This window comes from Perognathus longimembris, chromosome 24 (genome assembly GCF_023159225.1).
Source record: "Perognathus longimembris pacificus isolate PPM17 chromosome 24, ASM2315922v1, whole genome shotgun sequence".
In the NCBI taxonomy this organism is placed as follows: Eukaryota; Metazoa; Chordata; class Mammalia; order Rodentia; family Heteromyidae; genus Perognathus; species Perognathus longimembris.
In genome coordinates, this window is record NC_063184.1 from 23,883,549 (window position 1) to 23,910,204 (window position 26,656).

At 40.5% G+C, this 26,656-nt stretch overlaps 1 protein-coding gene and 1 long non-coding RNA gene across 2 annotated transcripts in view; one reads left to right on the top strand and one right to left on the bottom strand.

Moving 5' to 3' along the window:
* Ccser1 (coiled-coil serine rich protein 1) overlaps positions 1 to 26,656 on the bottom strand; it is a 671,676-nt gene that overhangs the window by 577,727 nt on the left and 67,293 nt on the right. The window contains exons 3-4 of the mRNA XM_048333671.1: positions 9,709 to 11,073; positions 5,938 to 6,122 (exon numbers count right to left, since the gene is read on the bottom strand). Coding sequence (XP_048189628.1) covers positions 5,938 to 6,122; positions 9,709 to 11,032 — 1,509 coding nt within the window. The 5' untranslated portion in view covers positions 11,033 to 11,073. The remainder of the gene's footprint in view (positions 1 to 5,937; positions 6,123 to 9,708; positions 11,074 to 26,656) is intronic.
* Positions 9,688 to 25,041, top strand: LOC125341617. The gene is made up of 3 exons (XR_007209024.1): positions 9,688 to 9,698; positions 19,631 to 19,638; positions 24,045 to 25,041. It is a non-coding gene; the product is annotated as an uncharacterized LOC125341617 (long non-coding RNA).

The window sequence follows — 26,656 nt, forward strand, 5'->3', positions numbered from 1 at the left end:
TGGAAGGAACAAAATATCCCAGTACTGGCTGGACCAAACAATAAACAGCCAGGTGCCAGTGACTCACGCCTGTAAATCCTAGCTACTCAGGGGAATGACTTCTAAGAAATACAGCCTGAAGCCAACCCAGGAAGGGGGGGGGGGGGTCTGTGAGATTCTTCTTTCAGTGAACCACCAAAAAGTGCAAGTGTGGCTCAAGTGGTAAAGCACCAAAACGCCAAGCAAGATCACAAGGCCCAAGAGTTCAACCTGAGTTCAAGTCCTAGTACTTCTACATAACAAAATTTAAAAAAAAATAAATATATCACGAATAAAATACAAAGTGTTTACGACAGCTATCGGGAAAAAGAACATGGTGATGGTGAGTCCGAAAGAAAAAGAAAAGTGGTTGCTGCCCCCTAGAGGAACGCTATGGATGACTAAGATGAGAAGATGACACCAGGGCCCAAAACCAAAGGGAGGAAGGAGGAAAGAGGCAGGAGTCCAAAGGGAAGTGACTGCAAGTGTCAGCCAGGGGAAGTGCAGACACTGGGGTGAGAAACCACTTGTCCATTGAAGCAACTGAGGCAGGAAAACATGGCAGAGGACCAACTGGTAGACACCAAGAGTGAGCGGACGAGCGAACCCATCTGGATGAAGGCAGGCTCTGGTGAAGCCTGTTCTTCAGATGTGTGGAAAGCCACCCAGACGTGCTAAAAACGGACAGGATTGAATTATATATGAAAGTGCTCACCCCAGCAGCTCTAAAAGGAATCAATGAGGAGAACAAGGCCAAAACAGGAGCAGGAACAACACTCTGGAGTTCACTGCAAGAAACCTGCAGGAGGAGGCCAGAACCATGCTAGTAAGAGAGGAGCTCCACGTCAGGGCAGGAGCTAACGGCTCACACCTATAATCCTAGCTACTCAAGATGCTGAGATCTGAGGGTCTGGGTTTGAAGCCAGCCTGGGCAGAAACGTCCATAAGAGTTTTACTCTCAATGAAACCAGCAAAAAGCCAGAAGTGGAGCTGTGGTTCGAACGGGAAAACACCAGCCTTGAGCAAAAAGGCAGGTGAAAACATGAGGCCTTGCACTCAAGGTCCAGTACCAACACACACACACACACACACACACACACACACACACACACACACACACGGAAAGTTGGTCTGATTCATTATGCTTTATAAAATAAATAAATAGAGAACCCAGGAATGAATGTAGTACGAGTTCTCAGAAGGAAGAAAGGAAGGCTGAGCTCTAGTTCTTGACACTAATAACAGGAAGGGGAAAGTCAGAGTCTAGAGTTCTATGGGAAAAAATAAGAGAGGAGCCTTTTTTTCCTGAACACGCATATGACAAACTACACAATTATGTGAATAATTCATTATGAAAATCATAACAAACATTGAAAGGCAGAGAGCAACATGTGGGTACAATATGTGATTTTCTATGCTACATATGGCTTTCACTTGAGACCCTGCAGAATCTAATTTGCCTATTGTGAACACACATTGTCCAAACTGAAAACATTAACCTGATTTTGTGTGTGGTCTTTAAGGGGCTCATATTTGGACTTTTTTCTATATATGTGGTGCTGAGGAATTGAACCCAAGGCTTCATGTATTCAAGGCGAGCACTTTACCACTAGGCCATGTTCCCGGCCCAACATTTTGACTTTTTTAAAAGAAAAAAAAAGACAATACTAGATATATACCACTTGTGAAACAGCTGTATAGCAAATAAACAGAGGCATATGCTGACGATACTTTGTGATCATTTATCCAAACTATAATAACCATAGTATTTTTCATTTGAAAAACTCATAGTACACACATGTGATTTAATAATATTTGCTAATTTTTGAATAATTGAAAGTATAAACTCAGATAAGCTCCACAATCATTAATTAAATGAGTATTATAATCATTCTCTAGGAGATAAAACAATTAATAAGGCTTAGTACTTGTTGTAGGGTAACCAGAATGAAATTTCTTCTGTATGTGTGTGTGTGTGTGTGTGTGTGTGTGTGTGTGTGTGTGTGTGTGATTGGATTGTGGGGCTTGAACTTTTCATGATAGTTTTCATCTGTACTGATGTGCATTGCCTGCCATTGTTATAACACAACTGTATTAAGTCTAAAAGCAGGAACGGAAAGCATAATAACGAAGGCAGCTAGGAACCAGTATTACGTGCGCACATGCCACTACCATTAATAATCAGCCTGTGGGGATTGAAGAGGGCTGTAGTGGATAGCAAGGAGGAGGGTGTAGGATCTCATCCCAGACAAACTTAACCATGAACTTGTATGTATAAATTCTTTACTGGCCCAGTAAATCAGGTCAATAATTGAATCTTTTAGGCCACAGCTCTTGTAGAGATATGGTGTTAGAAACCAGTCTAAAAAGCTGGTAATCCTAAAAGGAATTATCCTACTTAAGAACAATGTCACAATTGCTATGGTCTTTCTGATCAAGGCTTTACCATGAGCAAGTTAGAACTCTACCAAACAATACTTCACAAAATCATTTTCACATTGGAATGCTGCATTAAAATGTCAAAATGTGCATGAGTGTACCACACTTCATGATCCTGGTCATAGGAAAATATCACTCCCTAACCAACACAATGTTACCTTTTATTCAGTAGTATTTATCACATGCTTATGTATGTGTTAGGCAAAACTGATTTGCTGTTAGGAGTGCAACATATCCATATAGAGTTTCTTCCATATGCAAGACTGAAATCTGATCGTTAACATGAGACATATTTAAATAACTTTGTGTCTGGTCTCGTACATGTGACCTAACCTAGCAAGATATTGAGAAGAAAATATCATTAATGACTAGATAAATGCATGATGAATTAGGATTAGGATTTAGGGCTAGTGAATCTAAATAATTCGGGGTATAAATTCAAACTAATATGGCAGTTCTCACCCAATATAATTTAATATTTAATTATGAATGCTTGTAATTTTTCTTCTCAAAATATATTAATAGGACTGAGGAAAAAAATGATCTGTGAAGCTTCATTTCCTCAAAAGTATTCATGGCTTCCTTGTCACTGAGGTGTTTGCTTTAATTCCATGAAAATGACTTAACACCAGAAGCTACCATCATTATTGTAGTGCTCATAAATATTGGACATTTTCCTTCACATTTCATGGTGAAGAAGAGAAATTTTCCTAATGAGACTCTCTGCTCATCATCTTTTGTAGGCTTTTACTTTTGAACTTCAGATACTTTCATGTCAAAGAATAGAAATGTGACAAGCTGACAGCAAATGAAATGAGAACTTCCCTGGTGAAGAAAATGGAAGGAATTTACAAATGGATGTGTGGATTATGAGAAACAAAGATAAGCTAATGAATAGGCCCCGAGAAATGAGTAAAAAATACACTCCAAGAGGGCTGTGTCTTCAATAATTCAACAAGTGTCAAGAATATCTAACATATGTGGCGCAACATAACAAAAATAGATAAATATTAATAAAATGAGATGGGAGAGACTAAGCATAGGCACATGGGTCCTATTTTCCAAGACCAAATGCAATCGTGGTCTGTTAGTGTTCCAAAGAAGCCTGTGTTTTCTGAAGTATTCTCAGTTTCTTCATAAAGACAGCAGGGTTTCAAACCACAAGGGAGGGAAAGCACTCTGTGAGGAGTTGCGGGCCATAGGCAAGCAGCTGGCCAATCTCTAGTCACTCCACTGGGCAGTTGGTGGCCATGTCTGTTGAGTGAGCTAAAGACAAATCTCAACACCAACTTCTTAACATAATAAAATATACCTACATATGGTAAGATTTTTAAGTGGAAAAATACACATTTGACTCCTTGGTTCAAATAAGCATTGAAAATGCACAATGCCAGCTGGTTGACAATGGCTCACGCCTGTAATCCTAGCTTCTTTGAAGGCTGAGATCTGGGGATCTTTGTTCAAATCCAGCCCTTGAGACTCTTATCTCTACCAGAGAGAGAGAGAGAGAGAGAGAGGTGATGCTATAACTCAAGTGGTAGAGTGCTAGCCTTGAGGAAAAAAGCTTGGGGACAGTGCCCATGAGTTCAAGCCCTAGAAATTGAACAAAAATAAACCATAATGCTTGTTACTGGTATTCTAAAACAAAAGACTTAGATCACAGATTCATTCTGAAACTAGTAGGAATGACTGAATTCTGGAGGAGAGCTACAGAAAATGCATCAACTTTCCACACATACAGCTACAATTTCCTAAATACATTAAGCCACCTGGTTCATTCACATACCACTAAAACCACCCAAAGCAGCCTTCCTTGTGCTGCTGTAGTTGGCAAATCCACTTTGTGCATTTTAAACAACAAATAGTATAGTAATTGAAGGATGAAATACAAGTCTCAATAGCGAAAGGAAAACTCCAAAGGGCTGGTGTTTGTGTCCACAAGAATCATCTGTAAATCCATTAAACAGGTTCCATACCTTTATCATGATCCCATTCCAACCTTGAGATTCCAGCACCACAGTGATGGGGTTACCCTGCCACCTTGTGGCCGCGCTGCCACACTGCAGGAACACTTACTGAAAAGTTTTAAAGGCCTCGAAAAATAAATAAATAAACTTCCTGTGTTTTGACATTTTAAGTTCTAAAATTGAAAGTGGATCTGAGAAAGAATGATGTTGCGATGCTACAAGGAAAATTACTTAATTTAAAAGTAAGAAAAGCATTTCAGATACAAAAGAATATCTAAGAGACCCAAAGAATATGGAAGACGACAGATGTTAAAGAATCAAGTGCTGTTAAAATAATGGAAATTAGGGCTGGGGATATAGCCTAGTGGCAAGAGTGCCTGCCTCGGATACACGAGGCCCTAGGTTCGATTCCCCAGCACCACATATACAGAAAACGGCCAGAAGCGGCACTGTGGCTCAGGTGGCGGAGTGCTAGCCTTGAGCGGGAAGAAGCCAGGGACAGTGCTCAGGCCCTGAGTCCAAGGCCCAGGACTGGCCAAAAAAAAATAATAATAATAATAAAATAATGGAAATTAAATAGATGGCTGAAAACAGACACTTTCAAGTAACAAAGATCAACTTTGAGAGGAAGGAAGGAAGGGAGAGAGGGAGGGAGGAAGTTAGAAGGGGAGAGAGAGAGAGACTCTAGCCAGGCAGAAGCCTGTAATCCTATCTATTCAGGAAGCTGAGATCTGAGGATCGAAGTTGAAAGCCCTCGGGGCAGAGAAGTCCATGAGACTCTTCCCTCCAATTAATCACCACAGGGCTGGAAGCAGAGCCATGGCTAGAGCGGTAGAGTACTAGCCTCCACACAGAATCTCAGGGCGCGGCCACAGGCCCTGAGTTCAAGCCCTAGGACCAGTGGAGGGAGTGGAGGGGGGGAAACTTGTTTCCTATTTGTGTCAGCTGAGGCCTGGTGGACCCTAGGCTGCAATCGGTTCCTGGCCTCTCTCTGCACACAGACCTCACAACCCTCCCCAAGGCGGGCTCTGCAGCTTGGAGCGGGGACATGGGTGGCTCCTATGTGTTCAAGCTCCAGGTGGCAACGTTGCATGGGTGGGCACCTTGTGAGTGGTGGAGGGGGGGGACCTGGGGAGGGGGACAGGGGTATCCGGGAACTTACAAAGAGAACGTTTCCAACGGGATTCCAGGAAGGAAAACCTGCATGCAATGATGAGCGCTAGGGGTGAGCATTCTTCTACCTTGTGTTTGAGGTTTTTACTCTAAAATGGAGACCAGTAAACTTCCATGGAAGCCACAAAGAGAGGACCAGGGAAGCCTGGCCTCCTTTCTCAGCCCATCCACTGAGAAATTCAGCCTCCCTGAGCTCTGACCCCCCCAACCATGGGGGTCCACGGTCCTCCACATGGGAGGGATTTCTCCTTTAGTGGGGTTTGCCTTGCAGAAGACTCAGGGAAGCTGGCCGCTGTAAGAGGCCTTCTCTCATTATTGGCAGACCCAGATGTGTCCTTACCAGACTGTTCATTTTGGAGGAGGAGGAGCTCGCTCTCTGCTTTCTTAAGCTGCTGGCTTCCTCTGCCTTTCCATCTTTGGGCTTCACAATCATCCTGCTCCCCCCGGCCGTTCCTTCCGACGAAGACCGCAGCCTCCGCTCCATGAATCTCCCTTCGCGGTGCGGACTGAGGCTGCTGGCCAGAGCTGTTCAAGGAGGCACAAAGATTGGTGTCAGCGCGTACCCTGAGCTTTCGTGACTGCCCCCTTGGAAAATCGTGGAAAACTCTCTTTAGGAGACACTCAGAAAGTCTCTCCCTGAGGAAGAGCTCGGAAATGTGGGGGGGTCGTGGAGCTGGCTCAAGCAAGTGCACGCTTGGAAGCCCAAAGGGCGTAGAGTCGTCCTTGGATTCTGCCTGGCTCCGCAATCGCACATACAACCCTTGTTCCTATGTTCCTCAACGTGTCTCGAATCTGATCACAGCTCACCCCTTCCTTGGCTAACATTCTGGACTAAACTCCATGAAGGATTGCCCAGACTGCTGCCAGATACCCCACGACTCTCCTCTGCTGCCACCTGCCTCTCCAAACCTCTGCCACCGCCTGCTCTGCAGATGGGAGCGGGAGAACACACACTGAAGGGGAAGGGAAGGCCAGGCACAAGGACTGGCACAAGGACTTAGTTTTCAAATGGCCTGCCAAGTTCTTCAGCATATGGCTTGTTTCCATCCGCACGCCAGGGGGCGCCCTGTTCACCGGTCCCACCTCATCACCCGCTGTAGCTGATTTCTCATTCTTAGGCCACACCAAGCTTCCAGATGATTCTGGATAGCTGGGGACAGACTCTTCGCCCACAGCCTTGGATCCCTGCGTTAGTTTACTTCAGTCAGATAGTTTCAGGGCTCATGCACTAAGCTCTTTCACATGTTGGCTAGTTCATGTTGCTTTAGGTACCACCCAGCGCATGGCATTTAAAATGCAAACTACAGGGGCTGGGAATATGGCCTAGTGGCAAAAGTGCTTGCCTCTTATACATGAAGCCCTGGGTTCGATTCCCCAGCACCACATATATAGAAAACAGCCAGAAGTTGGCGCTGTGGCTTAGGTGGCAGAGTGCTAGCCTTGAGCCCAAAGAAGCCAGGGACAGTACTCAGGCCCTGAGTCCAAGCCCCAGGACTGGCCAATACTAAATAAATAAATAAATAAATAAATAAATAAATAAATAAATAAATAAATAAATATGCAAACTACGATTCCACTAGCTGTTTGTCTACACTTCATTCTACTGTACCCTGGTCTTGAGCAGAGATCAGCATTTGATGCTTCTGTAGTTCCAAGTGAATTGTCTCATTATTCCTGGAAGAAGAGCAGTTTCATGAATGTCAATATTTTCATCTATCTTTGCTGTACTGCTAATACAAAAATCAGCACTAAAACAGTATTAGTTGAATAAACGAAAGAATGAATAAATGAGTGTACAAATGGATCCGCTATTCTGTTTAAGATAAACTACTGACTTAAGACTTTTGGGTAGAATGTATTAGGCCAACCTATAGTCTTTCTTCTAACTATGAAAGCCAATAAATAAAAGTGCCATTTTATTATTAATTTATACATTTTTACTTTATATATATTTTATGAAAAGTGCTGAATAAATTAGCATTGTGGAACTTGGTGAGTGAGCAACTCCTTCTTGTGTAAAATACACTTAGCTGATCTAAAATTTTTTATCTCCCACATTATAAAAACCTGATAAGGAAGAAGCACAAAGAAAAGAGAAGATATAATGAGGGTTTCCCTTTTGGTATTATCTGTTTATTTATTTATCCAGGGACAGGAAACTCTTGTTCAAAATTATTTTAATGGATGAATAGTTTAAAATTAGGACTTTGGTCAACAGACTAATATCTCTATCAAAAGTGTTAGTACTATCTTGGTTTCCAGAATGAGATGTAACAGTTTAGTATTCAATTATACTGGGTGCTGGAGGGTCACGTCTGTCATCCTAGCTACTCAGGAGGCTGAGATCGAAGGATCATGGTTCAAAGCCAGCCCCAGTGCTAGCCTTGAGCGGGAAGAAGCCAGGGACAGTGCGCAGGCCCTGAGTCCAAGGCCCAGGACTGGCCAAAAAAAAAAAAAAAGAAGAAATATATATATATATATATATAACCAGGCTCATAGAAGTGATTCTGTAGCAAATGTGCCAAGTATATTAAGAAAGATACAAAGCCAATTTATATATGTAAAAACTTCAAAAGCATCATATTAATGATACACAGATTAGTGAAATTATATAATCTTATGACTCAATAGAATTTAGATTGTACATTTGAGTTCATATTTTAGGTAATGCATATAGGATGGCCTAGTTATTAAGAAGTTAGTATTCCGTTTAGGTAATTTTAACTTGGCCCCAGTTGTATACCTCACTGGACTCAGTTTTCAATTTTGGAAAATGGGAAACACAAGTCTAGCTCACAGATACATCATGGACACATCAATTACTAAGTTTGTATAAGATTGCAGACATATGAGTTTAATCTCCTCAATTATCTTGTCTATAAAATAACTTACCATATGGGTGTATGTGTGTGTGTGTGTGTGACAGTACTGGGACTTGAACTCAGGCCTCATGCTCCTCCCTCAGCTTCTTTACTTGTAGCTGGCATTCCATCTGCTGAGTCATTGCCCTCCCCTCCAGTCTGCTAATCCAACATTTTTGCTGGTTATTGGGAGATAGAGTCTCATGGACTCTTTTGCCCAAGCTGATTTTAAACCTTAATCCTGTAAACTGAGTCTCCTGAAAAAGATAACAGCCACTGGTGTCTGGCTAAATAGCTTACAATCCCAATTTCAATCACTGTTAATGAATGTATCCAAAGTACACAGACTGATTCTTGGGACATAGTGGCCACTTTCCCAATAGTAAGGAAGTTTGAAGCAGTAGTAGAAGCCTTAATAGTAACAGAAAATATAAAAATATTTTCTATAATAAGTCCAGTAGCTGGCATATATTCAATATCTTCCTTACACTGGATCTTACATTAAAAACAAAGTTTTCAGGAAGTCTTTCTCTCTCTTTCTCTCTGTATGTGAGAGAGTATGTGTGTGTGTGTGTGTGTGTGTGTGTGTGTTTCTTTCTGTCTCTCTCCATTTCTCCCACTTTCAGAGAGAAAGAGAGAGAGCCAATATTGTAAAACAAAGGGAATATTACCAAGGTTACAGAGCTATTTAACGCTAAAGCCAGGTGTGGAATGAGCTAGATTCTCCCGGCTCCAAGGACTATGTTTTTAAAGCTTGCAAATTCTTTTATACCTAGAGACAGCAATGTTTTAGGTGAATTATGAAGCCTAGTGCACAGCCAAGAGCTCTGTTCACATGGACAACAGAACTTAAATTACATAAATTTCTTTTAAAGAAGTTTTGGCTAGAGTTTGTCCATGTACAAAAATAGGGACTATCAATACTTGTATAACAAACTCTAAAAAAGTTCCTATTTTAGACAAAGAGAATCTGTTTCCTTCCACTTTCTTCTGAGGTCAGGAACTGGGGGACACAACTAAGAGAACTGAGGAATATTCCAGAAAAACACTTTCCAGTATAATGTAATTCAGGCTAAGTTGGAAATCTAGCAAGTGAAGCATTTAATACAATTTAAAAAAATAGAAGAAAGAGAAAGAATATAGCAAACGAAGACTGAAGAACAAACAAGACATCGTTTGCAGGGCTATGTAAAGTCACACCGGACACTGATTCACAGCAGGTACTGCAGTGGGAAGGAAGGTGAGCTTACCTTTGGAAGGATGGGCTTCGTTCCCACTGGGTGTTCGGTTCCGGGCTGGCTGGTCCCTGGAAGCAGGAATGACCTTGGAGTCTGACACCGGATGGGAGCGCCCCCCCGGTTCTGCTGTCCCTTTCTGCGGCTCACACCAGCCCAGGGGCTTGGGGGAGCTGGTCCTTAGCAGCGGTTCCCCATTTTGCACCACCGCCTTTGCTTCCCTGTGCCCCTGGGCAGGTGGGGGGGACTCGGACCGTCCCCCCTTCTGCATGAGGAGCGCTTCTTTCGCCATAGCAGCAGCACAGGTGTCTGGCGAAGGCTGAGGGTCCGGGCCCCCTCGACCTTCTTCTTCTAACCTGAGTTTCCCTGGCGACGGGGCTGCCCAGGGCCCCGCGTCCTGCAGGGCTACATCGGTCCTCGGAGCAGCAGCAGCAGCAGCAGCAGGGCTGGAGGAGAGGGGAGAGGTAGAATCCTGGGGAGCACCCTGGTCACCGTGGGCCGCCCCGCTGCCACTCTGGGGGAACGCATCGGCCTCGGACACCGAGTCCTCGGTGAAGGTGCAGAACTCGGAAGGCGTCTGCGCGGTGGTGGGGTCGGCCGAGAGCAGCGGGGAGGCCGGGGAGCTGCCCGGGGCCCTGGCCCAGCCCGGCCCGGGCTCCTGGGGCTGGGCGATTTCCAGGGAGAAATCCGACCTCGGGGCCAAGGCCAGGGGTGGATGCTGGGCGCCCGGCTTGGAGAACTTGTAGTGGGAGGAAAAGGACTTGGGAAGGAGCTTCCTGGTGGGCTGCTTGGCAGGACGGGGGGGGTGCTCCTCCGTGAACCCCGAGTCCTCGCCCTCGCTTTTGCCCGCGCTGAGACAGTTGATGAAGACGTTCTTATTGCTGGACGGCTCTTTGTCCCTGTCGAAGTCCTCGGTGAGCGATCTGCTGATCTTCTTGTGGCGGGAGCTCCCCGCGCCCCCCGCGCCTCGCGAGCCCCTGCCCTTCGTGGGGTCCTCGCAGCAGCTCAGTGTCTGCAGGGGGCCCGGGGCCGGCGGCGGGGCAGCCCCGTTGGAGGTGACCGCGAGGCCCGGGGTGGGGGCGGCGGCGGCGGCGGGGGCGGGCTTGGGCCCGCTGGCCTTCTTGTGGTGGAAGCTGATGGACGGGGTGCGGAACAGGCTCCTGCGCTTGCCGGTGCTGCCCGAGCTCGAGTGGGTGCTGGACGGGGACGAGCTGTGCGCGCCCGCCGGGGTGCCGGAGGAGGGAGACGAAGGCAGGGAGTCATGTCTTCGGCTGATGCTCTTGCGGAAGATCGGCAACCGGGAAACCAGCGTGGAGCGCCGGGATCCAGAGTCCCCCATCGGGACTCGCCAGCTTGCGTGGGGACAGCCAACTTAGCAGCCTGCGGAAAGTCCACACACACACACAAGAGCACACGTCAGTAGCACGCAAGGAGCAGGGAGACTCGGCCCCTGTGAAGTGGAACAGGGCCTGGCCAAGAGTGGGGTGGATACTGAAAGAGAACGTCACAAGATTCGGCTCACTAAGAATCCCTTGAATGTGTCCATCAGAAATAAAACCAACGATTTCGGTCATCAAATAAAAAGAAAATCTTGTGCTTAGTTCCATTTCCCCCAAGTCTTTCATCTATTCGAAACACGAGATCATTACGGAATGGCAAGCCTTGCTCCTGCAGAGCTGTTTGTGTCACTTGGCTAAGTGGCTTAGCCTCGACGTGCACGTGTATTTGTTCAGATGAACCTGGTCTATGGCAGCTGTCACCACGTGGGAAAGTGAGCGAGCACTGCCTTCGGTAGGGAGCACAGGCTTGCTTTCTGATGAGGGACTCAACAGGTTCATGTGAGCGGATGAAGAATCACGGCCCAGACGCCTAGCATGATCAGGAACCGAAGTCTCCACTTAAAACAAACACCGATTGACGGGGCTGGGAATATGGCCTAGTGGCAAGGGTGCTTGCCTCCTACACATGAAGCTCTCGGTTCGATTCCCCAGCACCACATATACAGAAAATGGCCAGAAGGGGCGCTGTGGCTCAGGTGGCAGAGTGCTAGCCTTGAGCAAGAAGAAGCCAGGGATGGTGCTTAGGCTGGCCAAAAGAAAAAAAAAGAGACACCGATTGAGACAAATTCTTGTCCTTGGATGTGACTTAGAAAGTGGACCACGTAGGGTAGAGTGCAGGTTTATAAACAAACCGACAAGTCAGCCACAGTTATGTGTGGAAATGACTTCAGTGAAATCTGGCCCAAGTGGTAATCTTGAGAGATGTCAGTATAGGCTCTCAGAGACTCAGAAACATATTAAGTATAAGAACCCTACAAATGTCTAGCCCAGGCTGCAGATGAGGAAGAGAAGAGGAAGCCAGCAGGGAAGGGGAGAGAAGGGGCAGATCCCTTCACCACTTTAAGATGGAAGAGCAATCCATTGTGTATATATGCCACACTTGACCACTGATGGAATTTTAGGTTCTGTAGCTTGGCAATTGCAAAGGATGCTAAGATGAACCTCGAAGAGGCGATATTTCTTTGGCATCACTTCCCTTGTAAATATACCAAACCTGTGCTAATTCTATTTTTTTTTAATTTTCTTAGGAGTTTCCATAGTATTCTCCATAAAGGCTGTACGAATTCACATCTGGGCCCAGTTCTTATTAATAACAATGAGCCTATTCATCCAACCTACAGCCTCACATTCCAAATTACAGAAAATATTACCGTCGGACTTCTTTTAATTCATCTCATTGGAGGAGCAACACTCACAAGACTTCACTCTTCTCCACATAAAACTTAGTCAAAATCAAACTACAGGCAATCCCAATTCCAAAACATTTAAAAATGCTTACAAGGCTACCTGTAATTGATGAAAACTTGAAATGCAAACAGAAACATTGCAGTTCTTGGATCATTGAACTCACAGCTTAGATTTTCCAAAGTAGATACAATGAATAATACATTTTTATGAGTTGGTCCTAAGCGTTTTAGTTAACATTCTTCTCAGTTATGGCTTTATTTTCTTTCATATATTAGTTACATTTAATGCTTACTGAAGGAATTTGCCCTAAATTGAATATTATCAACCATACCTTTCAGCTGGTTGAAAACCTGTGGAGTTCAGTTCATTAATAATAAAATGTTAACTGTTGTTACTGAAATATCTTCAAATCTTAGGCATAGTGAAATATTTTTTATTCTCTTTTGGAAACATTTATTGCAGTGAAACCAGTGACCCCCCGTCCGCTCCTCCCATCGGCCTCTTCTCCCTCCTCTTCCCCTTCCTTTTCCTCTCCTTCTCCTTCACTTTATTTTGGTGTCCATCCTAGGGCTTGAACTCAGGACCTAGGAGCTGTTCCTGGCCTTCTTTTGCTCAAAGATAGCATTCTATCCCTTGAGCTACAACTCCCTGTCTAGCTTTTTTCACTTTTTGGTAGTTTATTAGAGATATACATCTCACGGACTTTTATGCCCAGGCTGACTTTGAACCACAATTCTCAGATCTCAGTTTCCTAAGTAGCAAGAATTGAAAGCATGAGCCACCAGTGCCTGGCTGTCTTGATTTCTTTTAGTAAAAGCATCACAGATTCTAAAGGACATGTTCATGACGAGTGGAATGAGCTAAAGTAGGTATAAAATCTATTAAAGACAAAAATCCTTTTGGATCTCATTGTTCTTGTAATTACTAACTCTTACTTGCCATTGGAAAAGAGTAAGCAACAGAAACAAAATATCTACAGGTTGTCATTTTCTCTAATCCTTATGAAGGCTCTTTGGGGACTAGAGAACTCTAGACAAGTTTCCAGATGCATTATTTTCCTCTTCACACTTTATTCTTTAATGATGCAAGAGCAAAGTGAGCTCACTATTATGTTCTTCTAAGTTTATATTTTGTTTGGATTTAAACACAAATTAAAAAAGCAAGTGAATTTTAAAACAAGTGATCCATAGAGAGCTGAAGTCTCGGTAAGGAATGTTGGATAAGTTAAATCGGGTCCCCGCTTGATTTTTTCCCCCCGAAAAGTTTTCAGAAAATAACCACAGTGAGTCTAAATGACCCACTACAAAGAAAATCTTCCATGATACTTGAAGACAATGCACAGAAGGCAAATGTTCTCTACATAACAATTATCAGGAGTAGATGGCATGAACCACACACAAGTGTAACAAGGGACATGGACCAAGTTTGAAAAAAATTAAATAGTATAAAATCATCTCAGAATTTCCCAATCAACTTTTAGCTCATTATGTCAAGTACCAGATGGAAATGAGGTTTACATATGTCGAATGCCTGGGTCACAGCTGTCCAGGCCAAACAAACACCATTTATAGCTAGAATTTCTTTGACTTAGAGTTTCCTCATCACGTGCGTTTAAATTCAGTACCAAGATGCTCTATCCTTCTCCTTGAATGGATGGGAAAATAATAGTGGCATTTTTTTTTTAAGATAGATCACTCCCACAAGCCTGGTGAGGGTCGCTTGGGCCCGTGGGGGTCAGTAAGGACAGGGGGTGGTGTGGTAAGGGATGACTGAGCAAGGTCGAGCAGGTGATCCATCAATGGGGAAGAAGGCTATACAGTCAGCCCAAGGGAGAAGGAAGCAGAAAACACCTCCCAGGCTAGATCTGTTAGTAGAATTATTAGACCCTTGTAAATCGTAGCCATACCAGACACATCCATCTACTATCAACAAATAGGCATTGAGATTCAAATAATTGCTTATATAAGAAGTGTCTGCTTTTGGGTGGCCCCCATAAAAATTAGATTGACCCTAAAAATAAATGAAAACAAAGACAGATGACACCATTCAATTTACATAAATTAATCTTACAGTGAAAGAGTAGGGCAAACTTATTTTTTTAATCAACAGGAACAATTATGGTAGAAAAGGGGAGTACACCAGAAAGAAGTTGTTCCAATCACATTTCTTTTATTTGAATTAATGGAGGATAGAGCTGTGGTAGACATTTTGAAATAAATGAGATGTTAGCCATATGTGATCTTCATTCTTTTTGCTCCAATTAGACAATATAAATAGAATACAAGAGGAAATAGAAAGAAGAAAGGAACCAAAGGAGGGAGGGAGGGAGGGAGGGAGAGAGGGAGGGAGGGAGGGATGAAGGGAGGAAGGGAGGGAGGGAGGGAAGAAAGAAAGAAAAGAACTCTAGCTGGAGATAAAAAAAGAAATCACTTGTGAAAGAAGCAAGAATTGTAAAAGTTGTATGTACACAAAAAGGCTTAGGTAAAGAATAAGATAAAGACAAATCATTCCCACAAGCCTAGGGAAGGGTACTTTTGCTAGTGTTTGAGTTTAAAGTGTTTATGTTTAAGGACTGCTGTAGTCCCTGTTCTAAGATTCACATGCATGAGTGGAGAATTGTTAAGAATGTGACTCTGATGCAGGATACATGGGTTTGAGTTCAGTGCTACACTTAAGAGTCAGGTGAGTTTAGTGTAGCTTTAATAAGACTTTGATCTTCCCTGAGCCTACATTTCTTCCTGGTCTTAAAACAGCATTTGCTTTGAAGAAATTTTGTGAGGAACAAATAAATAAATGACATATAGCTCAGTAATTGCAAGTCGTTAGTCATGATCAAATAACCAGGCTTGTGCTTGTTCATCGCTATTCACTGTTCCTCTGCTGTTGCATAGCAGATTCACTTTCTTCAAATTCATGACATGGTTCAATCCTTTCATTGTAAATCCTTATTCTGTCTACCGCTAGAGTGATAGAGTGACTAGTCCTGACATTTTTCTGGGCTAATCTCAAAAGAACACAAAGGATCCATTCGTCAGTGGGGCTTGGATTAACACCATTTCTTATATATCACTGAAAAACAATGGTGATATATGCCAATATTACAAACATTTTTTTTAATTTGCTTCTTACTCAAACAGGTAAAGCCTCCCTTATCTGACATACTCAGGACTAGAAAAAATTTCTAATTTCAGCTATTTTTGAATCCGTGTCAGTGCACAAGAAAATAGTTAAAGATGGCACACAATTCTCAGCATGAAATTCACTTGCCCTTCATATGCACCTGTTATATAGCCTGGGGGTAATCAAGTCAGTGTTTTGATTGTCCCTGCATTTTGATTGTGACCTGTTGGTCACATGACGTGACATGTGGAATTTCCCAATATGATGTCATGTCAGTCCGTGATGAAAAATTTATAGGTATTGGAGCACCTGGGATTTTCAGATTAGGGATGTTCAACCTATAATTTCATTAAGCCATGCCTTGCCTTTGACACCAAATATTTGACTATGTGGATCTCTCTCTCTCTCTCTCTCTCTCTCTCTCTGAACTCTACATGATTGAATAAGTGTCAATCACTTTGTTTGCTGTCAACACAATATTTCTGACAAGGAGAAAGGAACTGACAATGTTTTCAATATTCAAAACCTGTCTGACTCAGAAGACAATTGTAAAAATGTGAATTTCATAAGACTGTTAAAGTCTGTTGAGAGTAATAAAATAATTCCACAGTTTTGGAGAAGATAATATATATATATGAAAATATGTTTACCAATTCAAATAGCTTTTTATTCTTTATCCTTATCCCTTATGTTAGAGAATGCGCATAGGTCTAAAATATTTATTTAAGAATGTCTTCACAGTGTTACAAACTGGGTTTCTCAGAAACATAGTCCGTGAAAGGCATCTTTGTTTAAGCAATGTATTTCAAGATTATTCATGTAAGCTGAGAAAGAACAGAGTAAGAGCAGGGTGTGCGAGAGGACCCAGGCAGGGAACAGCTAAGCAAGGACATGATGGAGGATTGGAGATGAGTTTTAGACCCATTCCCTAGGGAAGTCTGGAGCACTAATTGGCATCTGGAGATAGGGCTGGCTGCTGCTTCTCCCAAGCCATTCAGTCATATGCAGGCTTACCTTCAAGAAATAGGAAAGTGGGGTTGGGGATATGGCCTCATGGTAAAGTGCTTGCCTCACATACATGAAACCCTCGTTCAATTCCTCAGCACCACATGTACAGGAAAAGCCAGAAGTGGCGCTGTGGCTCAAGTGGCAGAGTGCTAGCCTTGAGCAAAAAGAAGCCAGGGACAGTGCTCAGGCCCTGAGTTCAAGCCCTAGGACTGGTAAATAAAAAAAAAAGTATATTAAAAACCTACACAACCAGCAAAGCACTAAAACCTGAGTTATAGAAGGAATTCCTGAACATCAGTCAGAAATGAAACGATTTCGAAGGAAAACAGGTGGTCAAAGAATATGAAGAAACATCATCCAGAAGAAACATAAATTACCTATGAAAACAGGACGAGATATCCAAAAACGTTCATCATCAAGGCATATAGAAAAACGTCTCTATGAAGAGAGGAACAGAAATCAGGGAAGGAATTAAGGAGAGCCAAAACAGTGCACAGAATGCACAGAAATGTACACAAGTCAGTTTTTACCTCATCAACAGACTTCCTACTTGTTATAGAGCAAGGAAAAGCAGGATGCATTATTTTTAAAACTTAACAATTGTATTAAGTTTTGTAAATAAAGTAGCACTTACGAATACTCCCAAAGGGGTGCAAATTGAAAAAGTCATTTTAGAAAATTATCTTTATCTTTGAACCAGTATTGGAGCTACTTGAACTCAGGTCCTTGATTGGTTCCATTTTCACATATGTCCATTGACAAGTATGACTGTATTTGTTAACCCTTCCTCTCCCCTTGATCCTCTTCTAACCTTCCCCCACTGATAAAACATGCATTCATTTTTTTAAACTATTGAGTTAGTTTTCAAAGGACTTAAAATAAGTTGATGTCATGTTAAGTGTTTATTCCATGGCAACATAAATAAGCTAATGAGCTATGTCAGTTTATATTTTGCTTGTTTTTAAGTACACTTGTAAGGTATGCTTTATATATAGACATATCTAGCTATCTATTTCTCCCTATATGTGCATATATCTGTAATAGTCCTTTTATTTACTATATATTAAAATAATTGAATTTGGTTTACATTTTTTTTAACTAAGAGAACCAAATTAAAACAAAAAAACTGTAATTGCAAATACCTATCAGCAGAGGGTGAAAGAGATCTTCCTTTTGGACAAGTTCAAAATCAATTTAAAGACTTACAAGCAATTATCCTTAAGTGAAAAGTCAACTGCACTTAAATGCATTTGCAATACAATTGTGTGATTTTCACAAGCAATTAGCAGCTGATAAAGATTGTGTTTTAAAGGAAAATTACAACTCTTTGAACTTTATAAACAATTGTTATAACAGTAAAAACACAAGTGACTCTTAGTTTTTCATTTAGAAATATATGTAGATAAAATATAGAGCAAGGATGAATAAATGCAACAATGATACTCACTAGACACTATGTGGAAAATAAACTGGATTTCTTGTGGGTGGGAAAGGGCAGGAGAAAGCGACGGAAGGGGAGACATGTTTCCAGAAGAATTGTACTCATTTCTCATTACCGGATTCATATACCTGTAACCCCTCTGTATATCAGCTCTACAATAACAATTTTTTAAAAATGAAAAAAAAGAAATACATGTAGAACTTTATTTGAATGGAAATTCACCTTTCCCAGGTATCAATTCAAGTACATTGTTTATTTTTTAATAATAATTTCTTCTGTGTAAAGCTATTGCTAGAAGCACACAGTTGTAGCATTTTAAGAAAAACTTCCTTTTTCTAAGAAAAGCTTCTCTTTTTTTCTAAGGAAAAATAACACTATAAAGCACCTAGGATAAGAAAAGCACCTAGGATACAAGTGTGTGGAAGAATAGAGGTTTATCTTTGAAAATCCCTTTCTTTACTTTATACTGTAGCTACTTAACAATTCATGAAGGGGATCAAACAATGTATGCATGATTTGTACTTTGCAATTTGCCATAGAAATAGTATTTTCACTCTAGGAAGTTAGGCCTGTCTAATACTTAGGGAATTTTAATCATAAAAGTGTTTGGATATTCTATCCGATTTGAATGATTTCAGATTATGAAGGGACAAATCTTAAATGGAAAACATGTCTATTTATTTAATTACTTATTTATTTTTGGCAAGACTAGATTTTCAACTCACGACCTTGAACTTGCTGACACTTGAGCCCTAGTCCAAGAATGTTTACATTCATGCCAATGATGAACAACTGCACAGTAGGTTACCTAAAATTTACTTTGAGGAAAACTCTAATAGGTACATTCAAGGATATTATACTGCCTGTATTTTTCTTTGACTGTAAAATGTATTTATTTGTGGAGGAATTACATAACTTAGATTACAAGACGGGACCAAAGATATGTTTGCCTCTTTTCTTTCCTCTAATACTGTTAATATATTCAGTACATTACCTTCCTCATGATGGTTTTTATTCTTTGATACCTCTACATGAAGTATAACTACAAGGGATGACCAGCTATTATTTCACCATTTCTGAGTATTATAGTGTTAAGGTGATAGAATGATTAGTTAGGAAGCATTCAGGAGTAGAGGAGGCAGTACTGAGCATGCAGGGTGATGTGTTTGGCTTGCTTGACCGCCAGGTGGAGATTTTGCCACTTGAGCTATTGAAGGAGTCTGCCTGGAGGAATCACCTTTTCTTTGTCTCCACGGATTCTGATACTTGGATTCAAGCTCAAGTTTTGAGGATCTGGGGGTGAACATGAATTAACAGCTAGTTAACAACAGAAGAACTGGACCCTCCACTTCTAATTCACAAGAGGGAACTTCATTTTCTTACAAAATGCATGTGTATTTTTTTTCTTGGTTTCACTGATTTTTCTTTTCTTTTCTTTTTCATTGGTTACCAGGTTTGAACTCTGGAACTGGGTGCTGTCCCTGAGCTTTTCCCCTCAAGGCTAGTGCTCTACCCCACTTCAGGTTTCCTGGTGGTTAATTGGAGATAAGAGTACACAGACCTTCCTGCCAGGGCTGGCTTCAAACTGTGATCCTCAGATCTCAGCCTTCTGAGTAGCTAGAATTACAGGTGTGAGCCACTGGTTCCCAGCTTCTTGGTGTTTTTTGTTTGGTTTTGTTTTGTTTTGTAAACCCCTTCAAAATGAGCCTCGGTGAATTTTGGTATTTAGATGCTGTAGTTCATTTATAAAAACCATATTTACCTTTTCATTTCATGATGAACTAAGGAAACTCAGCATCTAGACATAATAATTTTACAACCTTTTTACTGCTTAAAACATTTTTTCTCTTGTATCAGTCCTGGGGCTTGAACTCAGGGCCTGGGCACAGTCTCTGACCTCTCTTGTTTGACTGGCACTCTACTACTTGAGCCAGAACTCTACTTCCAACTTTTGGGTGGTTAATTGGAAGTAAGAGTCTAACAGATTTGCTAGGCCGAGTTGGCTTCAAATTGTGATCCTCAGTTTCCTGAGTTGATAGGAATGCAGGCATGTGCCACAGGTACCAGGGTTAGTTACATTGTAAGTTAAGAGTAATATTGCGATACTTTTAAATACCAAAGTACCTTTTATTGTTCTTCTCTCCACTTTTCAAGAGTCTCCTGTTATCCTTCCCAACTTCTTACCTGTCTTTACACAAAGAGGACATTTGGATAATTAAATACTTTGTGTTTCATTTGATGTAATCTGAAATATCATTCAGCTATTATTTTATTGCAATTTTACTTATTACTATTATTTTAATGCTGTATGCTCTGACAAGTTCTGCACTTTCTGAAGTAAAATTGAGAAAATTCTCCCTATTATTTTCTCAAATACATGGGGGTTCATTTTCACACTTAACTCTGTAGTATTTTATGTGTGATTCTTCAATTATATCTTATATTAAATAAATGTTTACTGAATATAAATTTATTAAAGCCATAAAAATTTACGATGCATGAGAATTCATATTTAAAAAATATATTAAACTAGCTACTTTTTAATGTTAATTTTCAGCACTGGGGTGAAAACTTACAAAGAAAGCATCTGTTACAGAAATACTATAAATAATGCCACCTGTTCAAAGAAATCTATAAATTATTTTTAATGAGCCAAACTAATTATTATTCTGCTTTGTTGAAATTTAATTATAACCTAAGTGAAATAATGAAGTCTGTTTCATTTCCTTTTCTAAACAATGCAATTCCAAATGAAATGTGAAATAAACAGTATATATTTTATTTAATAGAATACTTAGTACTACATAACATCACATAAACATCCAAAAGAGTGTGCTCTGTAATATCTTCTTAAACTACACAAAATAAGATACTTTTAAATCAGAAAATACCATTTAGTATTATTAGGGTCACAAGGAAAAAGCTGGTTCACTAAGAAGTTTACTTAAAAGATAATGGAATGGCTCTTTATCTCTATTTCTGGTTAAAGGCAGAAAATGTCTCTCATTTTTCTATTTCTCCCTACTTTATCCTATTATACTAAAATAAAGCCTTGCTACAACTTCAAAAAATATGAGTAAAAAATCATGTTATCTCTTTATAATGGCTGCTATTGTTCCACAGAGTAGAAGGCAGGAAGAAATACACAAAAACCAAGAATCCAGGTACAGCAAAGCCATTACTTTCAAAGCAGGAAGAAGCTACCATAGTAATGCTATATGGCAGTCATTTTATTTCCTCATACCAAATGCTTTGATGTAACTTTGATCACTTAATGCTCACCTGTCCCTTTATTCTGGATAGAAACTCTTATCAACATCAATAAGGCCTAAGAGTGGACAAGCCAAGTAATGAACCTTAATCTGACTCTTCTGAAATGCAGTGACCCAGAAAGGTCCTTATGAATTATGCAACTCCTTTAAGAAGTCATATCCAAGGAGCTCAAAAAGAGCTCAGCCCCTTCTTCAGTGACCTAAGCAGGGCACATGCTATAGCTTTGAAAATGGCAACCATTGAGACTGGTAACGGAGCTCTGGTGATACGGTCATCTGTGTAAGATGAAATGAGTGTCTGAAATATCAAATATTTCAGTGCTTCATCTCTGCACTTATTTCACTTCTTCCCTTCCTCTCTCCCTCCTCCCTTTTTCCCTCTCCCTCTCTTCCTTTCTTCCTCCCTCCCTTCCTTCCTTCCTTCCTTCCTTCCTTCCTTCCTTCCTTCCTTCCTTCCTTCCTTCCTTCCTTCCTTCCTTCCTTCCTTCCCTCCTTCCTCCTTCCCTTCCTTCCTTTTTCTCTCTCCTTCTTCCCAGACCTGGATCATAAAGTTAGGGCCCAAGTGCTGCCCTTGAGCTTCCTTTGCTCAAGGGTAACACTCTACCACTTGAGCCAAGGCTCCACTTGAAACATTTTAGTGGTTAATTGGAGACAAGAATCTCACAGATGTTCCTACTTGGGCTGGCTTCTAATTGTGATCCTCAGATCTCAGCCTTCTGAGTAATGAGGATTATCGGTGTGAGCCATCAATCAGCCCCAGCTTTTTTTCCTTTTTAATTACTATCATTTAAGTAGTTGTACAAAGTGTTACAATACTTTATTTTCCTTTTTAATTACTATTAAGTCGTTGCACAAAAGGTCACAAATCCATAAGTCAGGTTATGAGTACAATGCCTCGTGGTCAGTCACCCCTAGCTTCCTTCTCCTCCATTTCACCTCTTCTGTCTCTACCCTCAAGATCCTTAGTTGACTTTTACATAGTGTACATTGAACATAATGACTACAACTTATTTTCCTCTTAGAATGTTTCATAAATAGCCCATTAATACTCTAGGCTGCTTTATAGAAATAAATAGCAGCAAAATCAATTATGTACCAGTTATTATAGACATGCACACACATCTATAGTATATAAATGCATACATATAACTAATCCAGTTTAAAAGGGATGAAATGTTTTATCATTTTTATTAATAATTACCAAGAAAACTAGATACACCAAAGAGTGTTCTTATTTCATAAAAAGAAATAACATGCTACATGATAAGTATTTATATAAAATGGTAACCATTAATAAATCAAATACAATTAAAATGCTTTTGGTGAAAATGGAGTAACATTTTTATAACAAACTGTCAACAGCTTAGAAGTGCTCAAACACATTTATTCAAATCTTAATTAGCATGCAGATGTAATTAAGCTGATTCAGGGAAGTCAGAAACCAACAACCACATGGCTCTTAGTTTTTCAAAACTGCAGACACAAATGAATATTTCATACATTGCTGAAATGAGTATTTTACAGCACTGTTGAATGCTGAATTCCTTGCTCAGCCATCCTTACTGCATTTCTGGGAGGAAAAATCTGTTTGGAAACTACAGTGTTTTTATCTGATCAGAATGTGTGAGAGTGAACAACAGCCAAGTAGGCAAGTCTATCAAGGGGGTCCCTATAGTGACTCAGGGGATTGTTTTTCACTGAATAAACTAGTTTTCTCCCTTACACAATTCTTCTCATGTTCACATCTCGAAATTCAGGATTATGAAGTAATTGTTAAAAGAAATTGATCTGTCTAGACATAAAATTTGAAAGGGCTAAGTTACCAACTACAGATACTTACATTACCCATGTTGACAAGAAAACTATTAACGACCAACTTGAAAACATCCTGTAGGTTAATTTGCTAAATATGATAATGGATTTTATCTGTACTCTCTCCAATGAAGAGCAAATAGAGTGCCAGCCCTGGGGAGGGGAGGGGACTATATAAATTGAATAGGTTCGAGTTAAAAGGACAATAAACTACCAAAAAAAATTCCTTCATATAACATTACTGCATGTAGTAAACAAAACAGGAGCACTGTTTTTGGAATACATTTGAAGTTGGAACATAGTGCCATATTTGTGCAGGTAAATTGGATTTCAAATGTTTCTGGCCTATTCAATTTCAAATAACTCTAGCTAGAATGAACCGTGGCCTGTGCAATGTGATCGGGAGATTCACAAAGCAACGGAATGGAAGGGCTGAGATACTCACCTAGGCTGAAACACGACTCTGGAGCTCTGACTGGAAGCTTTCCAACTGTTCTTCAACCAGTGTGATAAAATATTTAGAGATTAATGGGCTGAAGACATTCTCCTTTGTCAGGAGAGTCTGGCTTTTCTTATTCTAATTTTTCAGACTTGGCAATGGGGCTCCTGTGATAACTCCTAGTAGAAGAGAAGAGGAAGGCTTGAGGAATTTATATGCATATTTAACTGAGTGCCTAGGTTAGTTGTGATTGATAGCCTACTCTATTTTCTCACTCCACTGAGTCTAATCAGTTAAAAATGATAGACATCAACTCTTAAAATGCAGGTCCATTTCCTCAGTGCCCACCTGTCAGATAGTCTCGACAAACAATATATTCCTCCAATCCCCTCCCTTCCATCTATCCAGACAGGTAACAACATTCAGTATGGGTTCAGTGAATCATGACGATGTCCAAAAACAAAATCAAGGGAAGGAAAGGAGGGAGGGAGGTGGGGCAGAGAGGAGCACAGGGACAGAGGAAGAGATAAGGAGTGATGGGATCCCATTATTAGCCCAAGAATATATTTTCTGGAGGACAAATGTTTCATCATTATTGTTTTCCCACTTGGTTTGGGAGGGGAGCATTATTGCTCGTTTAGTCTCAACATGGTTGGAAAATATTTTAATAAGACTGGTTAGTTTGTAATTCTTCCCTTATTTGCACCATGGATTTACTTTTTTATGTTATTTAACAATAACTTTTGAACATTATATTTCACTAGTATGGGCTCCTAAGAACATTTTCCCTTCCCTTTGACACAAATTAACTTGGAAAGAGATCCTTTGACTCTACTTTTATAAAAATAGGGTCATTTAGTTTCTTTCCTGGGGCTATCATGGCAGACAAAGTTATCAAAGATTAATTTTTCATTCCAGTCTTAACATGCAACTAGCAGCCACAGCCACATACTTAACATTTCAAACTATTAAACCATGTGTATTCATAGCACACGTTAATAGTCACATCTGTAGAGTAGCTGTTAAGAACAGTGTGTCCTATTCCAGCCTAGGAATTACCCTAATTATTAGACATAGTTGATCTAATAGGGAGAGAGGAAAGAAGGGAGGGAAGGAGAGAAGGGGGAAAGCGGTGAGGGAGGGAGACAGAGAGGTGCAGCTTTTGAAGTTCTAGATAGTTGAATAAAGAAACATGTCTTCTATCTGAAGTGTCCTAATATATTCAAGCAACTTAGGCACAATGGAAATCCAAACAAACAAACAATTGAGCTGGGATACAGTGAAGCCATGAGCAGAAAAGAGTCAGCCTGATTAGATTTCATACACAAATGCCAGAAGTATGAGTTAGACTTTCCTTAAGTTCTTGATCCATTTCTTTCCCTTTCTTTGGAGATCCTAGTATCATTAAAGAAAAGCTGCCATCCTTGCTTTGTGGCTATTTCTTCCAAAGTATAGATGATATTATTAGCCTTAACTTTAGCTCCATGTGTTAGGTACCATAGGAAGTTGCTGTATGGCCATATCCTTTTTCTTACATCTTTTTCCAATTCCAGCATTGGAAGTCATTTGCATAGAGGCTATCTGCTTCTTTGGAGAGAGTGAGTGGTGGAATAAAAGCATGCAGCAGCATCCAAACACCCCTTACAGCTTTATATTCATGGAAGTTTCACACATGCCAGGAATAAGTCATAGTATATGCCCAATATAGGAAAGAAGTTTCATCACATGTCCAATTTAATTAATGGAGATGCTGCAAGTGAAGACATTTTTTTTTACCAATCTTATTAACAAAGTCAAACTTAATTTTTTTTTAACTAAGGAATCTCAAAGAATATTTGACTTATCCATACCTTTTAATGACTTTATCCTCATGAAAAGTGGAGGTCCATATGTATATACAACATACATTATTTTCCATCATAAAACTTGGTGAAAGTCTAAATGATAATACATAAGACGAAACTATAAAATTCAAGATGCTTTAAAAAATGCCTTCTTCCTTTACACCAACATCAAATCAGTGCAGATCAATTGTTTTGTAGTCCTAGTAAATAATAACGTTTGCTCCTGTAAGAGGGATGATTGAATATTTAGGGAATAATATTAATTATTTTCTCTAGAATTTCCTTTCATATTAATTCCCAACAGGGGGGAGGGAGCAAGAAAGGAAGTTCTATACATGGCACAATTTTCCTAGGCGATTAGTTTTCTCATGGCTGCAAAGATTTCACGCTGTGTTCTGGGATATCTTAGAGAAACCTAGCATTTCAGAGAATATTATCACTGCATTGCCTAGCTTACTTGGAGAGAATGTATGATGCTGACCTAAAGGAACTCCATAATATGGTCAAAAATCAGAAACACTAAACTGGGTCAAACAAAACTGCTTCCCAAACAGATCAATAGGCTCACTTAGAAAGGTATTATATGTGTGATTTTGATGTACAATGGTCATTTTCACACACAGGATCTGGACTTTACAAGGCACACAAATAAAAACTCTATAGTTATAAGAGGAAAAAAAACCCTCAAGCCCACAAGAATGTTGCTTTCATGAACTCTGTAATTTATGAGATGCAATCAAAACAGAAGGAGAATAAAGACTCTGACATAATCACTAGATTAGAGAAACGGTCAGCCACCAGATGAAGAAACTAATTAGCCACTCAAGAGGAAAGGGGAAAAAAAAAAAAAAAAGCCAAATTTTCTTGAAAACTACATGGCATTATACATTTTCACCCTAAAATTAGGGTGAGTATCTTTAAAACAAAATGTTATTTGAGCCAGGCATGGTGCTGGTGGCTCAGGCCTATAATCCATAATCCTAGCTACTCAGGAGAACGAGATCTGGGGATTGTGGTTCTCAACAGCTGCAGATGCTGGGGTAAAACAATTGTAACTTTGAAGCCAGCCTGCAGTACATAGTAAGACCCTCTCTCAAAACATAATAAGACAAAGCTACAATAGTCAAACTACACAACAAATTAGCCTGTGATATTAAAAAAAATATATAGGTCCCTCTGATTTTCTTTCCACAAAGTTCAGAAAAATAACGGCAACTTGGGCACGTAAAATAATCTCCATCAAATAGAACATTTGGGTATTTCCCAAGAAAAGGAGGCTG